The sequence below is a fragment of the Setaria italica genome, chromosome IX, assembly GCF_000263155.2.
Source record: "Setaria italica strain Yugu1 chromosome IX, Setaria_italica_v2.0, whole genome shotgun sequence".
In the NCBI taxonomy this organism is placed as follows: Eukaryota; Viridiplantae; Streptophyta; class Magnoliopsida; order Poales; family Poaceae; genus Setaria; species Setaria italica.
This window is the reverse complement of record NC_028458.1, coordinates 11,287,704-11,310,387: the sequence shown is the minus strand read 5'-3', so window position 1 is coordinate 11,310,387 and position 22,684 is coordinate 11,287,704. Positions and strand designations below refer to the sequence as shown.

Here is a 22,684-nt window from a genome sequence, read left to right as displayed (position 1 = left end):
GGTTGCGTGGAGTTGGTTTTGGGGCCTTAGCGAAAGCTTTACTCGGCATTCGTCGGTGCCGACAACGTTACGTTCCTTAGAGCACCTCACTAGGGGCGTTGTTGCGGCCACCAAATCCATTTGGTTTTGCCAGGTAAAGACTTGGTCTGCTCCTCGGTGGATAGACAAGTGATGGCGCTCCCCCTTGGAGGTATCGTTCTGCATGACATTCTCGCTGTACCTCTGCTGGCTCCGGGTTGTTAGGCAATCGGTGATGTGCGTGTGTTATTGGTGTCCTTATTTCCTATAGGTTTTAGTCGTCTTAGGTTGTGTTTAGTGTGGTGGTGGTGCTATGATTTTCTTTTTTCTGTTGTTGGTCTAAGGTGGTGGTTCTTGTAGCCCTGCGCTTTGAGATCTCTCCTGAAGTTGCATTGCAATTCTCTTATTCTTAATGAAAAACGTGCTATGCACGTATTAAAAAAAAGTCAAGATATTGGTACCCTTGGATTTCAGAGCAAAACACCTACCTTTACAGTTTACACATACATGTCGAAACGAATTCTGGAAGGAAAACGTGCAGATCGATGAGCTAACGATACAGAGAAGTCAGTGATCAATTCTTTTCCTAGCTAGAGTGCACGCTCAGGAATTGGATGGCCAATTGTTGATCCGAGACAGTACAGATGATTAACAAAAACAGAATTTTGTTGACCTGTAAATCACTTATACCATAATAAAGCTTAACATTCACATGCATACAAGAGACGCTAGTCTTTAGGACTATCACAGAGATATAGATGACCACACTCTACTAGCTAGAGACCAAAGCTCTGCAAACTAGGGCCCTTTCTAGCCATCTAACACGGGCAACAGGACACAGAGGACACGACACAAACGAAGACATGGATCGCAGGGCACCTGAACAAAAATTTTTAACAGACTACGTACGCATGCGAGCAGAGCTGCACTGCATGCCTATAGAGCGCTTATACTGTATGGGGAACCAACGAAGGAGAAGACGGCCGGCCGCGTGCACTCTCACATGAGCTGCGCGCCGCCGTGCAGCAGCCCGCCTGCCTGTGGCGCCGGCGCCGCCGCCGCAGAGAACTCCGGCCACATTGCACCCGCTCCGACGCCGGGGAGCATCTTCCACGTGTCCACGCTGTCGCTGTCCAGCAGCCCGGCAGGCCAGAACAGCCCCGACGACGCCCCGCCGGCGTGGCCACCGCCGCCTCCCCTGATGAGCCCGAGGCCCTGCATCTGCACGCCCGCATCGCCAGCGCCGCCCACGGCCCCGCCTGGTACCGGCAGCCCGAGGCCGAGGTCGAACAACCCCGCGCCGCGGCCCTCCAGCATCGGCGCCGCGGGGCCGTCGAGCAGCGGCGCGGCGGCGCCGAGCGCGAACAGCGAGCCGAGGAGGCCACCCGCCTGCGACGACGACGAGGACGGCATCGGAGGATGCGCGCCGCCACCGCCGCCGAGGCCGAGGCCGAAGACCGGGGCGCGCCTGGCCGCCGCCGGCTGTTGCTGGTGGTGATGGTGGTGATGCGCGAGGCGCGGGCGCTTGCGCGTGGACCCGCCGATGGGGACGTTGCGTAGGGACCCGCCCAATGTCCAGTAGCGGCGGCAGGCGCGGCAGAAGTGCCGCGGCTGCGACGTGTTGTAGTTGTTGTAATAGCAGAACTTGGTGTCGTGCGACGCGCACCGGGGGCACTGCTCCCCGCGCGCCGCGCCGCCGCCATTGCCGCCGCTGCTGCTCTTGTTCGCCTCGGCGGCGGCCGCCGCGGTGTCCTGCAGCTGCTGGAGGTAGGCGGCCATGTCGGCCGCGGCGGCGGCGTTGGAGCCGGGCGTGGCCATCGCGGCCGGGAAATGGTGGACGTCGTTCTTGCAGCTGGGCGGCAGCGGCGCGAACGGCGGCACTGCCGGAGGCTGCAGCCGCGCCTGATGATGAGCGTGAGCCTCCATCACTTGGCCCGCCATTGGATGCCTGCCGCTGGAGAAGCTGGTGCACTGGGCCACTGGGGGACGAGGACGATCCTATCAGATGGTCGCTGTGCGTTTGTGCTTGTGCTTCTTGACTCTTGCTGTTCCGGGACGCCGGCCCAATGGTGGTATATATACGCGCGTGCATGCTGCTGCTAGTTGCTGGTGGCTGCGGACAGGGACAGAGATTGAAGAAGACTGATGGGTACGGATGGTGACAGAAGGCTGACGGGTCCAGTACGTAGGGCGCAGCCAGGACAGTGGGCTCAGGCTGGTGGGGGTGCCACACCCACACCGGACCGCCGAGCAGTAGCTTTCCCTTGCATGCAGTCGCAGCCAAGGAATCCTAGCTGCTCAGTAGCTACCTATCCTAGCAGAGATCACGCCTCCTGAATCCTGAACTGAGTGGACTCCTACGGTCTTATCCATCATCGATTGTGCGCCGTCCGATCAAACAAAACAATGCCAACAGGGAGAATGTCCTATCGCTCGCTATGGTCCAGTAGTGACGTTTCTTCTTATTGCAGCCTGCACTCATCACTCATCGATCAGGAGTCACACACTAGGTAGGTTCGTTCAACGGAGTGTTGATGATGTCAGTTGCCTGACTGAACAATCTGAGTCGACAGACTCCATTCGCTGATTGTACCTCGTCACGGTTTGTGATTGTCTAGCAGTTGCTGCTCGGGATCGCCGCGCCGTGTGGGGTTAATTCGGGCCGGGTTCACCTACCTCAGCTCCTTTGTAGAGGGGTGGCGGCGCGGCAAGAGGCCGGGCAATGGCGGCGCCTCCTGCCGCTGGATCGATCACATTGCAGATTTGCAGGAGGCTGGTCGTCGTCCGTTGTGGGCAGTAGGTGAGATCGTAGGGGCATGGCAACGGCGGCGGACGCTTTCGTGGCGGCGGCTCAGGGTCAGGGGCTTGTCCGTCGGAGGTGAGGGAGGTGCTGCTGGAGATAGCTAGCGGAGCTGCGGGCGGTTCCAGGGGCTGCTTGCTTGGAGGTTGGAACCCTGGACCAAGACCAAGCTTGGCCAAGGCTGAAACTGAAACTAAGGTCAGTTTCAATAAGGTTCCATAGAAATTTCATAAACATTAAATTTATTATCACGTCAGCAAAATTGCTGACTTAGTAAGGTTATTATGAGAAAAAATTTCATCAGATGAGAGAGGAGTTTCATCAGATGAGACCCAACAGGCACATTACAAGTTTTCAGTCTTCGTAATAGTACCCCGCCTAGTGCAAGAGGGTGTTGTACTTTGACGAATGGTTCGAAGAACAAGAATGGATGTGGTTCATCGTTCACGGTTGTATCTCAACCAATCAAGGTCATAGAGACGACGAAAGAACATAGCCCGGGTTTGGTTACTCTTGCTTATTTTTAGCACCCGTCACATCGAATATTTAGATACTAATTAGGAGTATTAAATGTAGATTATTTACAAAACCCATTATACAAGTGGAGGCTAAACGACGAGACGAATCTATTAAGCCTAATTAGTCCATGATTTGACAATGTGTTGCTACAGTAAACATTTGCTAACGATGGATTAATTAAGCTTAATAGATTCATCTCGCCGTTTAGCCTCCACTTATATAATGAGTTTTGTAAATAGTCTACGTTTAATATTTCTAATTAGTATCTAAATATTCGATATGACACGTGGTAAAAATAAGCAAAGGAACCCAGCACCCATAATGAGCCACCATGGGATTCGGTTTCTATATGCGTCCTGGCCAGGTTCTTTGTAATGTTACTCAGCACTACTCAGTACATAGGACAGACTATTACCTGTAGGTGCATGTGAATCGTATGGTACTAGTCCGTCCTCCAGGCACAGCGGGCGATGACGGACGACGTAACGAGAAGAGACGAGCCTGAAGGGTGCTGCAACCGAGGCGGCGCCCGGCCGGCCGGCAAACAGACACCTATCCAGATACCGATCGATCCCTACTCGCCCTGTGTGTCCTTGGGTCCTTGACCGACCCCATGCTGCATCGCAGGCGATGGAAGACCGCCGGACGATTCAGCCGACGCGTTGCTGTCACCGCCATGCACCCCGGACCAACGACCACGACCGAGCATGGCCTCTTCTCCCACCTTGAGACGGGACCCGCAGGAGGCAGCAGGAGCCAGGAGGACCAGCAAGGAGAGGCCCGGGCAGAAACATGAGCCGCCGCAGCCTTTGACGCGCCCGGTCACATCTGGATTCTGGCGTGGCGGCCTACCGCCTACCCGGCCGGGCCCTCGCTTCGCTCCTGTCCCGCGCCACGCCGCGCCGTGACAAGGCCGGCATACGCGCCCGCCGGGCCGGCCGGCGCCGTCCCCGATGCATGCATGGCAGCCAACAGCAGCCTATCGGCTAGCGCACTACGTACACTGTAGGCGCCAATTCGGTCATCATCTCGATCGATCACGCATTCACGCCTGAGCAGGAGCAGCTGCTGCCTGACAAGGCGGCTAGCATTCCAACGCCATGCACGGGAAGGGATGGGATGGCCATGGCGGCATGGCGATGGCCCCCTCCTTTTGCATGGCAACGCCGACCGGTCGGCACGTAGCTGCGGCTACGCTAGCTACGGGTGCTAGCCGCCCTTGGCGCCTTGCGCTTGGACCCGCCTGGGCTGCGCCAATATGCCCGCCCGGCCCGCCGGCACGCGCTATGGCTTTCTTCTCGCATGCGATGCGAGGCAGGATTATTCGACCGGAGACCGACGTTGGACGGCGGAACTGGAGAGGCGTGGCGTGGCACGACGACCTGCCGACGGCCGCTCGGCAAGCCGGAGATGGCCAGGCGCCCAGGCTCAGCCGCTTACACACAATCATTTTCCGTCTGCCCGTATAGCCGTATCTTTTTGCGTTCCCGATAAGACATGTTCGCTTCAGCTTATTCAGCCGGCTTATCAGCTACCAAACAGTATTTTTCTCTCACAACAAATCAGCCGTTTCAGCTTTTCAGCCGACTTATAAACTGAATCGAACAGGTTCCTCTCCAACTCGCGTGAATATATTTTTTTTATTACGAATTGTCCTTTTCCAACCTAGTATTAAAATTTAGCTGAAAGATTTATTTGGCCTCCGTAGCAGGTGCTTGGATCCAATACCAGATATTCAGATGCCTGCTGCATGAAAAACAGGTGCCACAAGCATTTCATCCGTTACTTTAGCAATCATTTGTATGGTCAACAACATGTCAGGTTAGCATCATAATAATTGTATAGTTGCACACCGGCCCACATGCATGCACTTTGACTGGCGAGCGTAAGCCTTACGTCGGCTTAATAGTCAAATGGGCCACGACGAGCCCCCTGCGCTCCTCCTGATGGGTCGGGAGTGGCTTATTTGGTTCAAAATAGTCTGAGCCTAAACTTGCACGCAAGGGCCCACGACGAGGCCCCCTGCTGGAGTATTTGGTTCAAATGGGCTGGGCCTAAACTGGCACGCAAGGGGCCCCACGACGAGACCGACCCATCAGCATCAGCGAGCGCGTGCCATCCATCCTTGCTTCTTCTTCCTTTCATCTCTCCTTTTCATATTTTATGATTCCTTCTGATTAATCTTCAACTATGTTTCCTCCTGCTTTGAGTACGTCTTAAACAAGAAACTGAAATTTCTCAAAATTCGGAGTTTACGGATCCACCGGAAAACTTAACAATTAATTGTTCCCTTTTAACCATTATAAGCATTTGTGTTCAGTTCAATTGTTCTATGGACTCGCTTTGAGAACTTCAGCGTCCGTTTAAATTGCAAGAATATTTACATGGATTTCATATGCAAGTTTTTAAATCAGGAAATTTCTCCAAACCGGGGGACGTTATGTTGATCCAACTCATCCTAGTCCCGAAGGGTATGGTCAAGGCAAAATTAGCCGTTTGCTCCGAACCCGGGCGCGCTGGCTTCCCCTGCCCTCCGCCGCCCCCGCCTCGGCGGTATGCTCGCCGGGGCTTCCGCGGAGAGAGACAGCGCGGACGTGGAGGAGGCGATGACTTGACTGGAGGAAGCGGCATCGTGGGGAGAAGCCGAGACCGCTCGGCGTTGCCCTGCTCGGAGAGTGCAGGGCAGAGGGCACCAGCTCTCCTTGTGCGCGTGCCACCTGAAGGCTCGCTGCCGACGGAATCCAGGTCCGAGCTTGCCCCATCTGTTTTTGATCCGACTCCCTTCGCTTCTCGCCGACGGCGATACTTGTGGGTTGGGCGGAAATGGGCAGTCCAGGAGCAAATCGGAGTTGTATCGTTCAGGCTGTCCATGGTGATAAAATCATTTTCATTGCAGAATGAAATTCATTTTCTAAGCTTCCTGGTTTGTTTGCTTATACGGGAATACTTCAATAAACACATTCCATCGTGTGTATATAAGTTCACATTTTCTGTAGAACTTCGATACATTTCACCATGTCCCAAGGAGAAGGCACTGGCTATGAGTCTTATCTGACGCATCTGCAACCTGCATAATTTCAGACGCCCAGGGAATCTCCCAAAAGAACCTGAAACGTCAGTGTCGCTCTGGAGACTGGTGGCTGAGTTGGCATCAGCATTAAGCACCTTTATTTTCTTCTCTCCATATAATGGTCAGTAAAGTATCATGTTTGCAAGGACCGATCCCAACTCTGAAGAAGGGATCTTGATGCAGGTACACTTCAGACTAGAGTACTGGGGAATCTCTTCTGTACTTGATTTGCTAGTCATGACAGCTTCTGCAGATTCCCTTTCATCTTTGGGTGAATATCCGAATTTTAGACTTCTTTGCCTAGAGTATACTGAACTGTCATTCCATGAAGCTCCTTTCAGAAGAGATATGATTGCCTCTGCATTTGGTGGATGCCTTGATTGGAAAAGATGCTTGCGCCGACTTCACCCATCCATCACTTCTGTTTACTGGTCATGCAGTGATGAATGCGTCACTGGTGTCTCTATATGTACCTAGCTTCCAGCTTTCTTTCCACATCACCGTTTTCTGGTTGAGCTTCGTGAAGAAGGTAAGCCCATCTACCCTTTCTTTTGAGTAGCAAGAAATGAAAGTATTAGAGCCAGGAGCTGTTATTCGGCTGTTTGCAACTTTGCATGGTAGTTTTAGTTGATTTTATGGCTATACAATGCTCTTCTGTACAACACAACATTGTTTCCTTTTTTATTGAAGAATGAATATGCCATCTGAGTTATCGTGTAAAATGCAAATTTCAGTTGTCATGGCTAGAAATGGTGGTTCCCGAAAGAAACCTTGTGATTGTTGCAAAAGATACTTGGACCACTTAGCTGGAAAGAATCAAAATATGAGCTGCTTCCTCAGGCATATGACTGCCAATTTTAAGCATAGCATGGTAAGCCAGTTTGATATCTTGCTTGTTTTCCAACATGCATTGTTTTTCCCTTTTTGTTTGACATGATTCCTTTGTTGGAATTAATAAGTGGATATAATGGCTCTAAACCTTTAGTACTTTGGTATACTTGATTCGAGCTATAGCCAGAACTTTATATTCCTTCAACTTGCCTGTGATATGAGAAGCTTAAAACAATAGCAGAGTAGGCTTGTATGTCGCCCTACATCACGATCAGCTTCAACTTGCCTGAGATTTAGTGCTTTTCATGTATGAGTCTTCTTGCACATACTTTGCTTTAGATCTTTAGTACTTTGGTAAACTTGATTCGAGCTAGCCAGAACTGCTAGTGCTAACTGAAGATGATGCAGATTTCCAAGATTCATAAATGACTTCAGTGTTTCTGTGACATGTACAATCTTAAAACAGTAGCAGAGGCTTGTATGTCACCCTGCATTAGGATCAGCTTCAACTTGCCAGAGACTTAGTATGTTTCCTGTATCTGAGTCTTCTAGAGCATACTGTTGATCACTGCTAAATAAAGTAAATACCATCTGCATCAATCCCACGCACATGATTTCTCATCAAAATTTATTTAGCCTTACAAATCTCCAATGGTTGGTAAATCCTGTCAGTCAGAATATTATATAAAGCTTGTTATTGATTGTTGTGCCAAATGGTTTTAGACTTTTGATAAGTCAGTGTGGCCACGCCCCAGCTTATTTTTTGACAAAACTAATTTATTCATATTAGCTTCTGACATAGCTTTGTTTCACAACCAATCTTTACTTCTGTCGATTTTGTGCATGACAGTATATGCTCTCTGGTGTTGTGCCTGCTATTTCACTTTGTTACTCTGAATTGTGCTGTTTACATCAATATTCTTGCAATTGTTACTATAGGTCATGCCAAACAGATTTCTGAAGCATTTCGCTGGAAAGTTGTCAGGAACCATCAAGTTAGAGTCCCCTAACGGTAATCTATATGATGTTGAAGTTACTGAGCGCTTTAATAAGGTAATACTCCGACATGGATGGGGGGATTTTGTTGATGCCCATCGTATAGAAGAGAACAATTTCTTGCTGTTCCGACACATCGAGAACTCACTTTTTGAGGTTCTGATCTTCGATGCTGATGGCTGTGAGAAAGTGTTTTCCTGTGCTGGCATAAAAAACAACCGAAGTTTACAAGAAAACACAGTAGATTCTCTTTATATTTCAAGCAGCTCTTGTCATGATACCTCGGAATCATCAGCAAGTGAAAGACTTGTTAGATGTGAAAAGGGTGGCTCTAGTCATTGTGGGAAAACTGCAAAGATGGATGCAACATCCTCATCGTCTGAGAGCTCAGGTTATACTGTTAATTCAGTTGCATAATTTTCTCGAATTTTAAATCCACTTATTCCTGCAGTTTGTCGTGTAATATTGTACAGGAGAATACAATTTATCTGAAAACAAATCCTTTGAGACGGATGATCTTCAGACCAACCCAGGGCCGGATTATGTTTTATCACGTGGAAGTTACCTGTCCGAAGCACAAGAGGAGAGAGTAATTGCACTTATACAGGAAATTCAACCTGAAAGTACTGTTTATGTAGCAGTCATGAGGAAGTGCCATATTGAGCAACCAGGTCCTTATCTGGTAATATAACTACCCTTTCCTGTTGAAAAGGCAACTCATTTCTATCAGTATGAGATTTCTTTGATAAATAATGCTTTACATTTACGTTCCCAATATTATAATAAGGTAAGCTCATCCCTTTTCAAATTCTCACGACCCTTCTAACACTTAGGGACAAATAACTACCGTTTTCTTTGCTTGAGGACTGAAATGCCTTCTTTATTGTACTTGGTTCTGTTAAGAGCCTCACATCATGTTCCATCTATAATCAGGCAATTCCTAAGGAATATGCATTTTCTCATTGCCTGCATGAAAGAACAAATGTTACACTTCAGAGGCCAGGCAAGAGCAAGAAGTGGCACCCCAGATTCCACGAAAGGAAAGATAAACGTATGTTCATGCTCAGTGGGCAGTGGTTAGACTTTGTCCGTGACAATCATGTGCAGAAGGAAGATATCTGCCTCTTTTTACCGGCAAAGGGTGGGAGAAGATTCACATTTACAGTCTATCTACTTCGCGCAACAGCAACTTATTCCAGGGGTGGAGCAGCTTTTCAAAAGGTTGGGTCATGCAATGGTAGATCAAGCACAAAGATGGCTTCAGTGGTTCATATTAAGGAAGAATCAACCGATGGTATCATAGAAAAACATAAGAATCTGTAGCACTATAGAGATTATTCCTTTCTTATGGCCTAACATTTTCTGCAGCATACAATGTTTCCGAGAGCAACTCTGGTGGTCCTTCTGAGGCTCCCTACATTGTATCATCCAAGAGTTGTCTATCTCAATCACAAAAGAAGATTGTTGAAGAGATGGTGGGAGCCATCCAATCTGAAGTCCCAATTTTTGTGGCAATCATGAAGAAGATAAATGTTGATGTCACTCGTCGTTACCGCTTGATAGTAAGTTATCTTTCTTAGTTTGATCCTATAACATTATATATTTGTTATCTATTATGTTCGCTGTCATCTTAAACTTTTAGCTTATTAAAGTAGGCAGACTTCTGTCATATGAAATATGAATGCCACAATATAATCACCCACTTTCAGATCAGCAAACTATCATAAACCTTTAGCTTATTAAAGTAGGCAGACTTCTATCATATGAAATATGAATGCCACAATATAATCACCCACTTTCAGATCAGCAAACTATCTGCTATTGCATCACAGAAATATCATGATTCCTCTGAAATGATCAAGTATATCATTCTTGGCGCTTGGTGCATCTGGAAGCACCGCAATGACTGCGTCTTTAATGGAACTGCTCCAAGCGTTGGTACTACTATACCTTGAGCCAAGCCAGGGATGAAGCCCAGCTGTGGGCTATGGCAGGAGCTAAGGGCCTTTCCTTCGGTTAGGGATGTTGTTAGGCTGATGTCCCAGGTCTCGGATCGCTCTTTTCTGCAAAAGGCGATTAAGTCTCTCTATCGTGTGTGTGTGGGGGGGGAGGGGGGGGAGGGTCTCATTTCTTCTTCTATTAATACAATGATACGCAGTTCTCTTGCGTGTTCGAGAAAAAAATCAAGTATATAGTGTGTGCCAATGTAAATCCTAGAAATTTGTTTGTTTCAATAGCTAAGCTAGTCAACCTTTTAACTGTAAATGTTTCTAACGTTCTGCCTGTAAAATTTATCAGGAATTAGGAAAACAATTCGCGACCTCACAACTTCCACATAGAGGGCAAACTGTGCTGCTCCAGTGCATGAAGAAGATATGGACGACCAAAATGGTGATTCACGGTGGAAGGAGAAGGTGGTTTCTTGTAGGAGGTTGGTCCACATTTGCTCGTGATAATGGTCTGAGAGTCGGTGATATCTGTTTGTTCGAACTCAAGAAGACTGAAGAAGAGCTTACCATGAAGGTCCATATCATCTCCAGGGAGCAGTTTTAGCAAAATGTTGTACCTCCTGTTGTTTCTGCTTGTTTTGTAGTCTGGAATTGGTCCATTTGGTATGGCCAGGCCACCAACTCTCTTATGGCGATGCACTATCCATCCTTAGAGGCTTAGTAATTTCGGTGTTTGTCTTTCTTTGGTGATTGCTTCGTGTTATTGTGTAGATGAACTGTTTGTCAGGTTGACAAATGCAACGTCTTTTGCTCGCTAGTATTACACCAGCTTGTGCTAATTAAGACTTGTGTGCTTACTTACATTTAGCAGAATGCTGGATGTCCTTTGCATGTTGTTCAAATTTATGGGAGTAAAATGAACTTAGAAAAACTATTCTTGCTTTACAGTTTGGAAAAGTAATGCGAGATGCGGGGACGATAACTTAATAGCTCTTGCCCTCTTTCCATTGATGAAGAAGTATCCAAAATATACCGGACCAGTCTCAGCAGATGATAAAAACACGAGAACCAACCTAAGCAGGAGCTAAGCAATTTTTCATTAATTGAAAAAAAATAAGCATTTAAACTCGATTATAAGAAGAGTCAAATCTAGGTGGTGCACCAATTAAGCCTAGGACAGCTCATTTTTTCTTTTTTTTAAAGGGCCTAGGACAGTTCCTAGAAGAGAGGATCATTAGCACGGCGACTTCAAATCTCTTGTGATTTTTATTTTCTTTCGTGTTCATTCCCTGCACATCGGCCATGCTCATTTCCTTTCAAGCAATTAGAATTAGTCATGCTACTCCTTGCCCAGTGCAATAGCATTGCAACAACTTGAGTGGGAACAACTCATTCCCACATCTGTAAGCTGCTTATGATTTAATATAGTCCATTACTACTACTAAAAAGAAGAAGAAGCTGAAGGCCTCGCCAGATTTGACTTTGGAGGGCTGATTGATCCTATCTTTCTGTGGTTACGCTTCCAAACTTAGTGTCAGTCCCTTTTTACCTCGGTCCAGCTCGATGAACGTAGAAAAGTTGCAGCAGAAACCCTGTCAATGTTAATGGTGATAAGATCACCTCTACCTCAGGCCCACTAATGCATTTGCAGAAGGAAACTGATAAGTGATAACCTTTTGTGGAACATGAAAAGGTTTTGAAATAATACTAGTGGGCTTGAAAAATTGAAATATTCATGCCGATAACTGATATTAAGCACATGATGACCATCATGTCACAGAAAATCAAGGGACCATAGGAATCATGGCACTTCGAAGGAACTCCCAAGGAAAATGCACACACACTGACTTGTGTCCTGTGCTCACGGCACTTCGAAACGCTCAACGAGGGAGCTTTACCCTGATCTATGCATGCATTCTGCTCTCAAGGGGGTGTTTGGATACACCCTACTAAAATTTAGCACATGTCATATCGGATATTTGGGATGCTAATTAGAAGTATTAAATATAGGCTAATTACAAATTTAATTGCATAGATGGAGTCTAATTCGCGAGACGAATCTATTAAGCCTAATTAGTTCATGATTTGACAATGTGGTGCTACAGTAACCATTGCTAATGATGGATTAATTAGGCTTAATAGATTCGTCTCGCGAATTAGCACAGGGTTCTGCAATTAGTTTTATAATTAGCTCAGATTTAATCCTCCTAATTAGCATCCGAATATCTGTACACCCCTAATCAACAATTAAATTTTGAGTCCTCAAAAAAAAAAGAAAAAGGCACTTGACAATGTCAGTCCTGATGGGTCACATCTAAGCCTGCGCCATAATTTCAACCTAGTTGTGTATCCTGTAGCGTCAGTGCTCTCTTCCTCTCTAGTCTGGGCCGCCGAGTTCACATGAGGATACGGGTCTGATTTTTAATTTGTTTTCCACCCTTCCGGCCCGTTCTGCATCAATAGCCATCCGTAGTTTGTTTGGTGGATATAACTCCTGCACTGAATACACTTTCTAGAAGTGCGTGCTTCCGACGTTGGGCTCACTAGTATTCAGTGCTGCAGGCAAGGAGTGACTTTGATGAAGGGCAAAGCTTTCTTTGCAAAACGTTGCATTTCTTGACGGCTTCTCATCTGCTGCACTACTCCAACAGTAGTAGCTTTGAGGTTCTTCTCTGCATCCTCACTTCCTGGTGGAGCTTCTCAGCCAAGTAAGGGCACGCATCTCCCCTTTCTTTTGAGCAGTACAAAAAGCTTTTCATTTCTTGACGTTTTCTCATCTGTTTCACCGTTTGCATGGTAGTTGTGTCATGGCTAGAACTAGAAGTGGTGGTTCCCGAATGAAGAAACCCTGCAAGTGTTGCAGAAGATACCTGGACCATTTGGAGGGGAAGAATCAACCTATGAGCTATTTCTTCAGGCGTGTGGATGCTAATTCTAGACATAGAATGGTAAGTTTGAAATCTTGCAGTGTTCCTACATATATTGTCTTCTTCGTTTCGTTTTACATGATCGATTCATTGGAAGCAGTAAGTCAATACTTGCTTTGTACTTTTGATAAACTTGATTCGAGCTAGCCAGAGCTTTTAACTGAACAGAATGCAAATGGCAAAGATTTGTCAAGTAAACTTGATTCGAGTTAGCCCAAACTGCTCATTTGATTCTGTAAGTAAGTCTAGTGCAGCTCCCAAGCTGTTTCCCCGACAAAACTAATTTACTCACACCAGCTTCCGAATGATACTGTTGACATTGCTCTGCTCCTGTTCTTTGCTATCGTGAACTCTGTACATGAAAACACGAGTGTATTATGGCATCATAGCTGCTAGTTAATTGCGTAGTCTCCATCTGCAAATGCATTCCTGACCATAGAAAATACATCTTGCATCACACCATATATTTTCTGTTACTCTGGCCATTACAGGGGTTGCTCTATTTACATCAAAACCTTTCGCTGTTGCTATTACAGATCATACCAAACAGGTTTGTGAAGCGTTTTGCAGGAAAGTTGTCAAGAATAATCAACTTGGAATCCCCTAATGGCGGGCTGTATGATGTTGAAGTCAAAGAGCGCTATAATAAGACGGTGCTTCAGCGTGGATGGGAGGCATTTGTTGATGCCAATCGCGTCCAAGAGAATGACTTCCTGCTCTTTCATCATATTGAGAAATCTCGGTTTGAGGTTCTGATCCTTGGTTCTGATGGTTGTGAGAAAGTTTTTCCTTGTGCTGGCGTCAGAAACACACCAAGTATTCAAGAACGGAGTTTGGATTCAGTTGACATTTCAAGCAGCTCTTGCCATGAAACCACAGAATCATCTGAAAGTGAAAGATTTGCGAGGTGTGGGAGGAGTAGCTCCAGTCACCGTCGGAGAATGGCTGCAACATCCTCGTCCTTTGAGGAGTCAGGTTATACTGTTAATTAGGTGCATTTTTGCCTTGAATTTTATGTTACTTATACTGATAGTTTTCCTGTGAAATTTTGTGCAGGAGAAGACACTCCTTCTAGAAACAAATCTTTTGAGTCTGGTGATGATCTTCAGACACCCCCCAGGGATGGTTATGTTTTATCATGTAGAAGGTATCTATCTGAAGCACAAAAGGGGAAAGTAATTGCACTTATCCAAAAAATCAAACCTGAAGTCACTGTTTTTGTATCAATCATGCGGAAGAGCAATGTCCAAACCTCGGGCGCCTACTTGGTAAGTTCACGAGTCTCTGCTGGCTGCTGGGCCATGCACTTCTCTCAACTTTAAAATTTTCTTGATAGTTGATGTAAATCTTGCCGATATCATAAGGAGCTATTTTCCAGTCATCATGAACCTTCCGAACATTTTTGTAGATAAATGATCTTCTTTTATTATGATTGATGATCCAAATTATTTTGTTTAGTATTCTTGATGGTTTGTCGACAACATCTAATCATGTTCCATCTGTAATCAGGTTATTTCTAAGGAATATGCATTGGCACATTTTCCACACGAAACCACATTTCTCACACTTCAGAGGCCAGGCAAAAGCAAGAAGTGGCATCCCAGATTCTACATAAGAAACGACAGAAGAGTGTACATGCTTAGAGGGCAGTGGTTAGACTTTGTGCGTGACAATCATGTGCAGGAAGGGGATATATGCCTCCTCCTACCAGCAAAGAGTGGGAGAAAGTTCATGTTGACGGTCTATCTACTTCGTGCAACAGACACTTGTCCAAGGGGTGGAAGCGGAACTGTTGGCTTCCCAAGGGTTGGCCCATTCCATGATAGATCAAGTGCGGAGATGACTTCTGTAGTTCATATTAAGGAGGAGTCGACAGATGGTATCACCGATGAACAAGACAACAATCTGTAGCATTTTAGATCATTCCTTCCTAATGTTTGAAAAACTATTTGCAGGAGAACATGTTTCCTCTGAGAGTAGCATGAAAGAAGTTTCTGATGGATCCCTGAACAGCAATGACTCTGGAGGTCCTTCTGAGGAGTTGACAGATGGTACCAAAGATGAACACACAACAACAATCTGTAGCTTCTTGGACCATCCATTTCTTATTTTCGAAAAACTATTTGCAGGAGAACATGTTTCCTCGGAGAGTAGCATGAAAGAATTTTCTGAGGCTTCCCTGAACAGCAATGACTCTGGAGGTCCTTCTGACCCTCCCTACATTCTACCAGCCATGAGCTGCCTATCTAAATCTCAAAAGAAGATCGTTGAAGCGAAAGTGCGAGCCATCCAATCCGAAGTTCCCATCTACGTAGTAATAATGAAGAGGACCAGCGTTGATGTCACTCATAATAAGATGCTAGTAAGTTTCATTCTTATTTATTTCGTATTCTTCAGATTGTGGTTCTTGTCATCTTTAATTTGGTGCGTTGAAGTGGACATGTTTTTTTCCTGGACCTAATGTCAACTGTTAACTATTTGCAAGTTGCAACTATGTCACAGAAATGCCATATGATATGCACCCTGAAAAGAGGTTCTATGGCATCGAAGAATATAAACTCTAGAAATCAGTTTGCTTCGACAATGTCAGTTTGTCATTAACTCATATGATGTGTTTCTAACCACCAATCTGTAACATATCAGGAATTTGGTACACAGTACGCCGCTGCACATCTTCCGGTTAGAGAGCAAACCATGGTGCTCCAGTGCAACGCGAAGATATGGAATACGAAAATGGAGATTCGTAATGGCCACAGGTTGTTTCTGAGGGTAGGTTGGCCCGAATTTGTTCGTGATAACAGTCTGCGAGTTGGTGACATCTGTCTCTTTGAACTGAAGAAGAATGAGAGAGAGCTTACCATGGAGGTCCAAATTATCTCCAGGGAGCAGTTTTAGCTTGAATTGAAGTAGAAGGAAATGGCGCCCCTGTTATTTCTGTTGGCTATTTTGCTTGTTTTGTACTCTGAAATTAACCGTGCCGGAAGAGGTCAGAATTCAGTTTGTCTGCCTAATTCTCTGATGGCCATCCTGAGACTTAGGAAACTGGCCCTTAATAAATAGTTGTATAATCTAACTAGTTTAATCAGTTACAGATCCCATTTCATTTCGACTACCAGTATGACTTCTAACGTCTTAAAACTAAATTGCATTTGCATGGAAGAAACAAACTCGTAGCTGAGCCCGAGTTCACATGAGCTTGTTTTCTGATCTTTTATCAGGTTCTGTTCCTGTCATCTTAACCTGGTTTGTTGATGTGGACATGACTTTTGTTTTGTCTGAATGTCAGACTATTCACCTGCTTTCGTTTAGAAATATCTTATTCCTCCAGAAAATATTAACTATGAAAACTCTAATAATATAAACCCTACAAATTAATCCTTCAAATGTCAACCTGTCAATGTGCTCCTAATTCTCCATCTGCAACGCATCAGGAATTAGGTTCGCGATATGCTACTGTTGTGTATCTTCCAGCTAGAGGGCAAACCATGGTGCTCCAGTGCATTGGGAAGATGTGGAAGACCAAAATGGTGATTCTAAGAGGTGGTTGGCTCAAATTTTTTGGCGGTAATGGTCTACGAGTCACTGACAATTGACATCTTTCTGTTTGAACGGAAGAAGAACGAGAGGAAGCTTACCATGAAAGTCCATATCACCTCCAGGGAGCAGCTTAGTTTGTAGAAGAAAATGGTGACCCTCGTTATTTCTGCTGGTACCTCTTGGGTTATTTATCTTGTTTCGTACTCTGAAATAAACCATGGTTGTGGGCTTATGGCCAATTTATCTGTGCAGCTCTTTGGTGCACTCTATCACTATCCATCTTGGGTGACCTATGCAATGCAATGCAAATACTTGTGGTAGCAAAGAAAAGTTATTGTTGTGTTTAAGTTCCATTAGCAGGCAGCTGCATGTGTTTTTCATGTTGTGCAAACTAATAGGACTACATAGAACCTAGAACTTTCTGGGAAGTACCCTGTTTTCATTAGTGATGGAGGCATATATTTTTTTGTGCGGTTATTACTGAATGTAATGTTCTTTTAGGAAAAAAAACTTTTCTTATTCAAGAAAAGTTTTGTTTCAAAAAGGAAATCATTGACACGGCTAGGCTCAGTTTCCCCTGAAACGTTGTTCATAAAGGCCAATATTTGTGGGAGGTACCAAGAAGAAAATAGGGAACTTTTGTTTCGTAGAAGAATTTGTTTTCTTGACGATATAAACATTAAAGGAAGCACTGCAACATTATCCATCTTGAGAGAATCAAAATGTACGGGGGACAACGGGTGCTTTTTAGCAAAGAAAATGAGAAAAGGGATACCATAATCGGCTATGCAACACATTCCAGAGAGTCAAAGCATCATGCAGAACTGTTGCCAAAACTAAATAAGTGAATTTATTTGAGAGAAACGACACCTGGAAGCAATGCATGATTTCAGTAAATACATGATTTCAGTAGAGACGCGTGCAATTGGACGATGGATACTGACAAATAAAACGGGCCAACCAAATGTTAATAGACAACTGAGCTAAGGCGCGACCCTACGGCGACAAGAATCGAGTGAAATAGGCCACCCTCCACCCGATGGAGTGAAACCACTAGATACAATAGACAGCTCCCGCCCCCGCGTCGCTCCCGCACGCGACACGGGGGGCTCCCACCGTCGCACCGCCACTGGGCTCCTCCCTCCCCCTCCCCACCTCACCGTCGCCAGAGCGGCTGGCCAAAAGTCCGACGCCCGCAAGGAAGGTGGCGGCGGCACATTTCGGACGAGCTATGGACGCACGCCGGGCAGGGGGCGCCACCCTTTTCTCCGGCAAGGTGGGCCTTTCTCCAGCGCTTCGGTGGCCAGATCCACGGTTCCCTAGGGTGGATCTGCCGTCCCCATACCGGATTTGTGCCTTCCCTGGGTGGAGCTGCGGCCATGGCAGCCGGTGGAGGCGCGGCCTTACGTGGGGGCGACGAGGCAGGTCGACGGCCGTGGGCCTGTTCCGCATGCTCGCGCGAGGCAGCGACGGCGTGGTGATGGCGTGGTGATGGCGTGCTGCATGAGTTGGGTGGCACCGCGGGTACCCTCTACACGCGAGTACGGATGGAACTACGCCTTCCGCTTCAATCCTGCTTCCGTTGTGCGATGCTGGCGGCGCGCGGGCGGCAAGCGGCGCGGGCCGCGAAGGCGCGTAGTGGTGCGCCGGTGATGGCCGGTGACGGCCGGCGCGGGCCGCAAAGGTGGGCGAGTGGCACAAGCCGCGGAGGCGTGCTGGCGGCAGTGCGGTGACAGCACGTGTGGGCTATTGGATGCGTGGAGGTGGGGCGCGAGGGTGAGGGTGCGCGACGCAGGTGCGGCTGGGAGGAGGCACCACGAGGGAGCGAGGAGGCACGACAGCGGTGCCACCCCTGGGAGGGCTTCCGTGGCTGCGGTCCTGGGAATGCGTGGCTGTATGCATGCAGCGGCTAGTGATGGGATACTCCGGGTGAAAGTCTTTGCCGATGATCTTGCTGGTGGCGAAGGCGACAGCGCCCTAGGGCGTCGTTCTCCCCGTTGGGGGTCTCATCTTGGATCCCCATCCCTGTTGCACGAGGTTCTCTGGGTGAAAACCCTGTCCAAATTCTGGATGAGCGACGGCGGTGTTATTGGCATCGTCACTTCCCTGGAGGCGTTGTCTCTAGAGACCAATCTAGGTTTGTGGCATTGCTGGTGACGCCATTGGTCATGGGAGGCTGTAGCCGGTGGCGGCAGTCCCACCATGATGGGCTAGCAGCGCGGCAAGGTGGCTTGGTGCAGGATGGCACGCTTGACGGGGGGTTGCCAAACTCATGTGGAGGCGATCGCAGTTATGGTGGCGGCCAGGGGTTGTCGCATGGGTGTTAGTTTGGCTGCGTGCAGCGGACCGCGACGGCTGGCGTTGTGCGGCGTGGGACTACGTCAGAGGACGGGGCTTGCAGCAACGACATCGTGAGATGACTAGGTTTGCAACGGACTGCGGCGGGTTGCTCAGCCTCGCTGGGTGACTCCGGTGTGGTACATCGTCGGAAGATGGCGCAAGCAACTTCTTTGGCATGTGGGCATGGTGGTGAAGTCTATTTGCACGGGTGGAGCGACGAGGTGATGTCGACCTACGGTAGTGGTTTGGCTGTTTGATGGTGATCTTAGGAAATGGGGCAACATTGCTAATCATTCTGATGACGACATAAGAAACGGATCCGTGAAACGGAGTATTGTGGTGGATGTGGCAAGGCCCCCGTGTGCGGTGTTTTCTTTGAGGGGACGAGAGTGAGGTGGAGTCCAACGGCGGGTGTGGCGAGGCCCCCGCGCGTTGTATTATCGCGATGGCGACTGCGAGGCAGCCTCCAAGAGGTCCGGATCTGGTGGTTTCACCCCATCAAGTGGAGGGTGCTGTTGCAGCGGCACTACAGTGATGGGTCCCGAATGGCAGTGGCCTTCTCGGTGCGGTGCGGTCTGTTTCTCTCGATTCCCAATCGCCACGGAGCTGCGTCTTGAGGTTATGGCGATTACATGAGCGGGAGAAGGTTGGAACGCGCCGCGGTAAGGCTTCGGTTCTGCCGTCGTTGTCGTCGAGTGGAGTGGTTCGGCCGTGTTGATGTCCCAAACCAACCAGTCGGGTTTGTCGATGTGTCGAGTTTGCATGCTCACTGTGTTGACGTCCCAATCCAACCGGGCAATTTGAGTTGTGTGGTTACCCGCGTTGACGTTCCAATCCAACAAGGTGGGTCTTGTTTATTTTTCATTTCTTTTCCTTTTCCTAACTATGGCCTCCCAAGATCGTAGTCTTGTGTTTTCTGCTATATAAATAAAAAATCACACTATCTTGTGTGGTTCGTTAAAAAAAGTTAATAGACATGCTTGCAGATTGCTAGCTGTCACATATCGACTGAACAGAGCAAAATAAGGAATTGCGTGCCATTTTAGAAATAATGCAATTAGGATTCTTGAAGAAATATTCATGAAACAAACTACAATTATGAGATTTGGTGGGTTTATGTTAGGTTTCCTAGTGTCCTACCATCTTAGATACAGGCTAATGTTGGAATGGCTCGCCCACCCCCGCACGCGCTGCTCCCTACCCACTGCCGGTGTCGGCACCCCAGCTGCCGCCATCCAAGCTCAAGCTCCTTTGCTGCCCATCCTCACCCTGCAGCGTCATGGTCGCCTCGTGGACCTCCTCCAGCAGCCCCCACAGCGAGCTGTGCAGCAGCCCGCGGACGCCCCTCCCACTCTCACAACTAGGTCTGAGCAGGTACTTCACTGAGACCCTGCCGCCCCCGCCGGATTGCGGCCGTCCGCGTCCCCGTGAGGTGTCCTTGGTGCCCGACACGCTGGAGGAGGTGCAATGCACCTACGCGAAGGTGGTCAGGGCGTGCCATGCATCCCTTCCACCGTGTACCCAACGGCCAGCACGACAGCAGCTCCAATCCGCCATTACTATCCCACCCGGGAGCAATTACTTCGCCCAACACTGCCCATCACCTCCACGGTCACCTCCGCAGCAGGCTTACCGCCGTTCTACCTCGGTGCGGCGTCACCCCCACCTCAGCCTGTAGAGGAGCTGGAGCTAGGCTAGAGCTGCGTTCAAAGCCGACGTCGCTCAGGACGTCACCAATCAGAGGTACGGCGGAGTACGATGCATTCAAGGCAGGGGCGACTCCCCACTTCAACTCGGGACGGTCCTGCCTCATCGGGTCTACAAGCCTTCCGCTAGAAGATGCTGGGTAGGTGCTTTATCTACATTAGCACGCGCCATCGCGCCTCCGCCTGCCGTGACCTAGTCCACTGCTTCCGTTGTCGCTGCTCCAGCCACAAGGAGTGCGACTGCAGGGCCACCACAAGGAGCACGCCTGCTCGTGGATGCCAAGCCCCGCTCGACAAGATCTGGGTCCGCGCCGCGACGCCCTAGCACAAGAAGAAGTGCTCCCGCCCCCGCCGCCGCGCGTGGAAGGGAGCACCATGCTGCAGGTGGGTGACGCCGCGATTCACCCCTAGGAGGAGGACTGCATCGTCCCCACCTCCTACACCATCGATGCGGACCTCCACAAGTGGGAGAGCACCGCTTTGGTGTCTTGGGCCATGCGCACGCTGCCGGGCACTGGGGCTGCAGAGGTTGTCACGACCGTTCGTGAGGAGTTCAGGCTGCGCCAAGATGAAGTTACCGTCACCAACCACCACCCGGAAGCCTTCCTCGTCAGGTTCAAGTATAGCAGGCACTGTGCTGAGGCGGCCAAGTAGAGCCACACCAACTGCCAGGGAGTCGAGATCCACATCATTAAGTGGCACAGCCTGAACCACGCCTTGGGCGTGATGCTCCTGTACAGGGTCCGCCTATGCGTGGACGGCGTCCCGGGGCACGCGTGGACGGAGGACATCGCCAAGAAGATCATCAGTAAGTCCTACGGAACCAATCTTATGCATCCCGCAGAGACAAAGATGATCGATCTGTGGGCATGGACTACGGACCCGAGCACCATATCCAAGAAGGTCTAGCTCACCTTCACCAGCAGAGCGCGCGACAAGCAGCTGACCTCCGTTCTCGTGGTGGAGACGCCACCAAAGCACTGGCAGCAGGATGCAAGTACTGCATCTATGTGCACCTCGACGAGATCCACGACTACACCCGCATGATGGTCGACCACAACGGCGCCTTGACGCCAGCGAAGCGCCGACTGCCAAAGTGGCATCTTGGGGTGGCTGATGGTGTTGAGGTGCCCAGCCACGTTCTTGTACCACCCTCCTCCTCCCTCAAAACCTTACCAGTTTCGCAAGGGCGGCGAGAAAGGAGGCGAGACAAGGAAGGAGCACCGAGACTAGGATAGGGAGTCGTGCGGCCGGTGTGGGTACAACAATGACCACCCAGATGCGGACAGGCACCTGAACCAAAGAAGGCCCGACGACGATGACAACGGCTTCGGCGGTGATGGGAACACGCGGAACAGACGGTCCCAGCACCAGCACAAGGTGGGGCACAACGACGCCTACCGTGAATAGGAACGTTCACCGCGTAGGCGCGACTGGAGCGGCAGCGGCAGGCACGGCGGGGGGCGACGGCACACCAAGGTAAATGGCTCTCAGCTGCCTCCACTTCCTAACGAACAAGTCCTTCGCTCTCGAGGCATGGCGGAGCTGCAAGGCCTCTTCGTGCGGCAAGCTTCGGCGCTCCAGGACGCTATGCACAATCTCTTGGCGGCCTATGGAGAGGGGCCGGGGGTGGCGCACACGCCGCTGCACACCTCCTGCAGGACTACATCCTCAAGGCGGTGGCGCTGGCTGCACAGTTGGGCATGGGAGATGCCTTGTTGCGCGGCGGTGACAGGAACGAAGCCTGGTCCCCGCTCACGTAGGAGGCGATGGGGGCTTCTGCGGCCGGCCCTATGGCGCCGGCGAACGGCGGATAGGGAATGCAGGAGGGCCGTGCCGCCAGCCGTGTGGTGACCGCCCCGCCTGTGGTGCCGGTGCGGGGCGTCTTCGCACGCATCAAGACGGCGCTGCGGCATGAACCCGGCGCCTCCCACCACGACGTCGAGGCCGCTCTATAGAGGATGTAAGCCCAAGGCCGTGAGGGGTTGCCT

The 22,684-nt window shown here is 49.1% G+C and overlaps 3 protein-coding genes across 5 annotated transcripts; 2 read left to right on the top strand and 1 right to left on the bottom strand.

Moving 5' to 3' along the window:
• Nucleotides 1-705: 705 nt before the first annotated feature.
• Nucleotides 706-2,051, bottom strand: LOC101754483 (dof zinc finger protein DOF1.6). Its single transcript, XM_012842609.2, has one exon. The coding sequence runs from the start codon at nucleotides 1,957-1,959 to the stop codon at nucleotides 1,018-1,020; it is 942 nt and encodes a 313-aa protein (XP_012698063.1). The 5' UTR covers nucleotides 1,960-2,051; the 3' UTR covers nucleotides 706-1,017.
• Nucleotides 2,052-5,791: 3,740 nt separating this feature from the next.
• On the top strand, nucleotides 5,792-11,022 carry LOC101786962 (B3 domain-containing protein Os03g0619600). 3 transcript variants are annotated; one of them, XM_004982365.3, is made up of 9 exons: nucleotides 5,792-6,082; nucleotides 6,419-6,590; nucleotides 6,749-6,936; nucleotides 7,142-7,278; nucleotides 8,178-8,625; nucleotides 8,708-8,916; nucleotides 9,168-9,528; nucleotides 9,603-9,796; nucleotides 10,533-11,022. In XM_004982365.3, the coding sequence occupies exons 4-9, from the start codon at nucleotides 7,147-7,149 to the stop codon at nucleotides 10,785-10,787; spliced, it is 1,599 nt and encodes a 532-aa protein (XP_004982422.1). In that variant the 5' UTR covers nucleotides 5,792-6,082; nucleotides 6,419-6,590; nucleotides 6,749-6,936; nucleotides 7,142-7,146; the 3' UTR covers nucleotides 10,788-11,022. The 3 variants fall into 3 exon arrangements, with proteins under 3 accessions (XP_004982422.1, XP_012698169.1, XP_004982421.1); XM_012842715.2 differs by having other exon boundaries at nucleotides 6,739-6,936; XM_004982364.3 differs by having other exon boundaries at nucleotides 6,419-6,936.
• Nucleotides 11,023-12,753: 1,731 nt separating this feature from the next.
• On the top strand, nucleotides 12,754-16,201 carry LOC101754085 (B3 domain-containing protein Os03g0619600). Its single transcript, XM_022823541.1, has 8 exons — nucleotides 12,754-12,891; nucleotides 12,984-13,131; nucleotides 13,647-14,085; nucleotides 14,167-14,378; nucleotides 14,620-14,989; nucleotides 15,066-15,161; nucleotides 15,240-15,472; nucleotides 15,754-16,201. The coding sequence occupies exons 2-8, from the start codon at nucleotides 12,991-12,993 to the stop codon at nucleotides 16,003-16,005; spliced, it is 1,743 nt and encodes a 580-aa protein (XP_022679276.1). The 5' UTR covers nucleotides 12,754-12,891; nucleotides 12,984-12,990; the 3' UTR covers nucleotides 16,006-16,201.
• The last annotated feature ends 6,483 nt before the right edge of the window (nucleotides 16,202-22,684 follow it).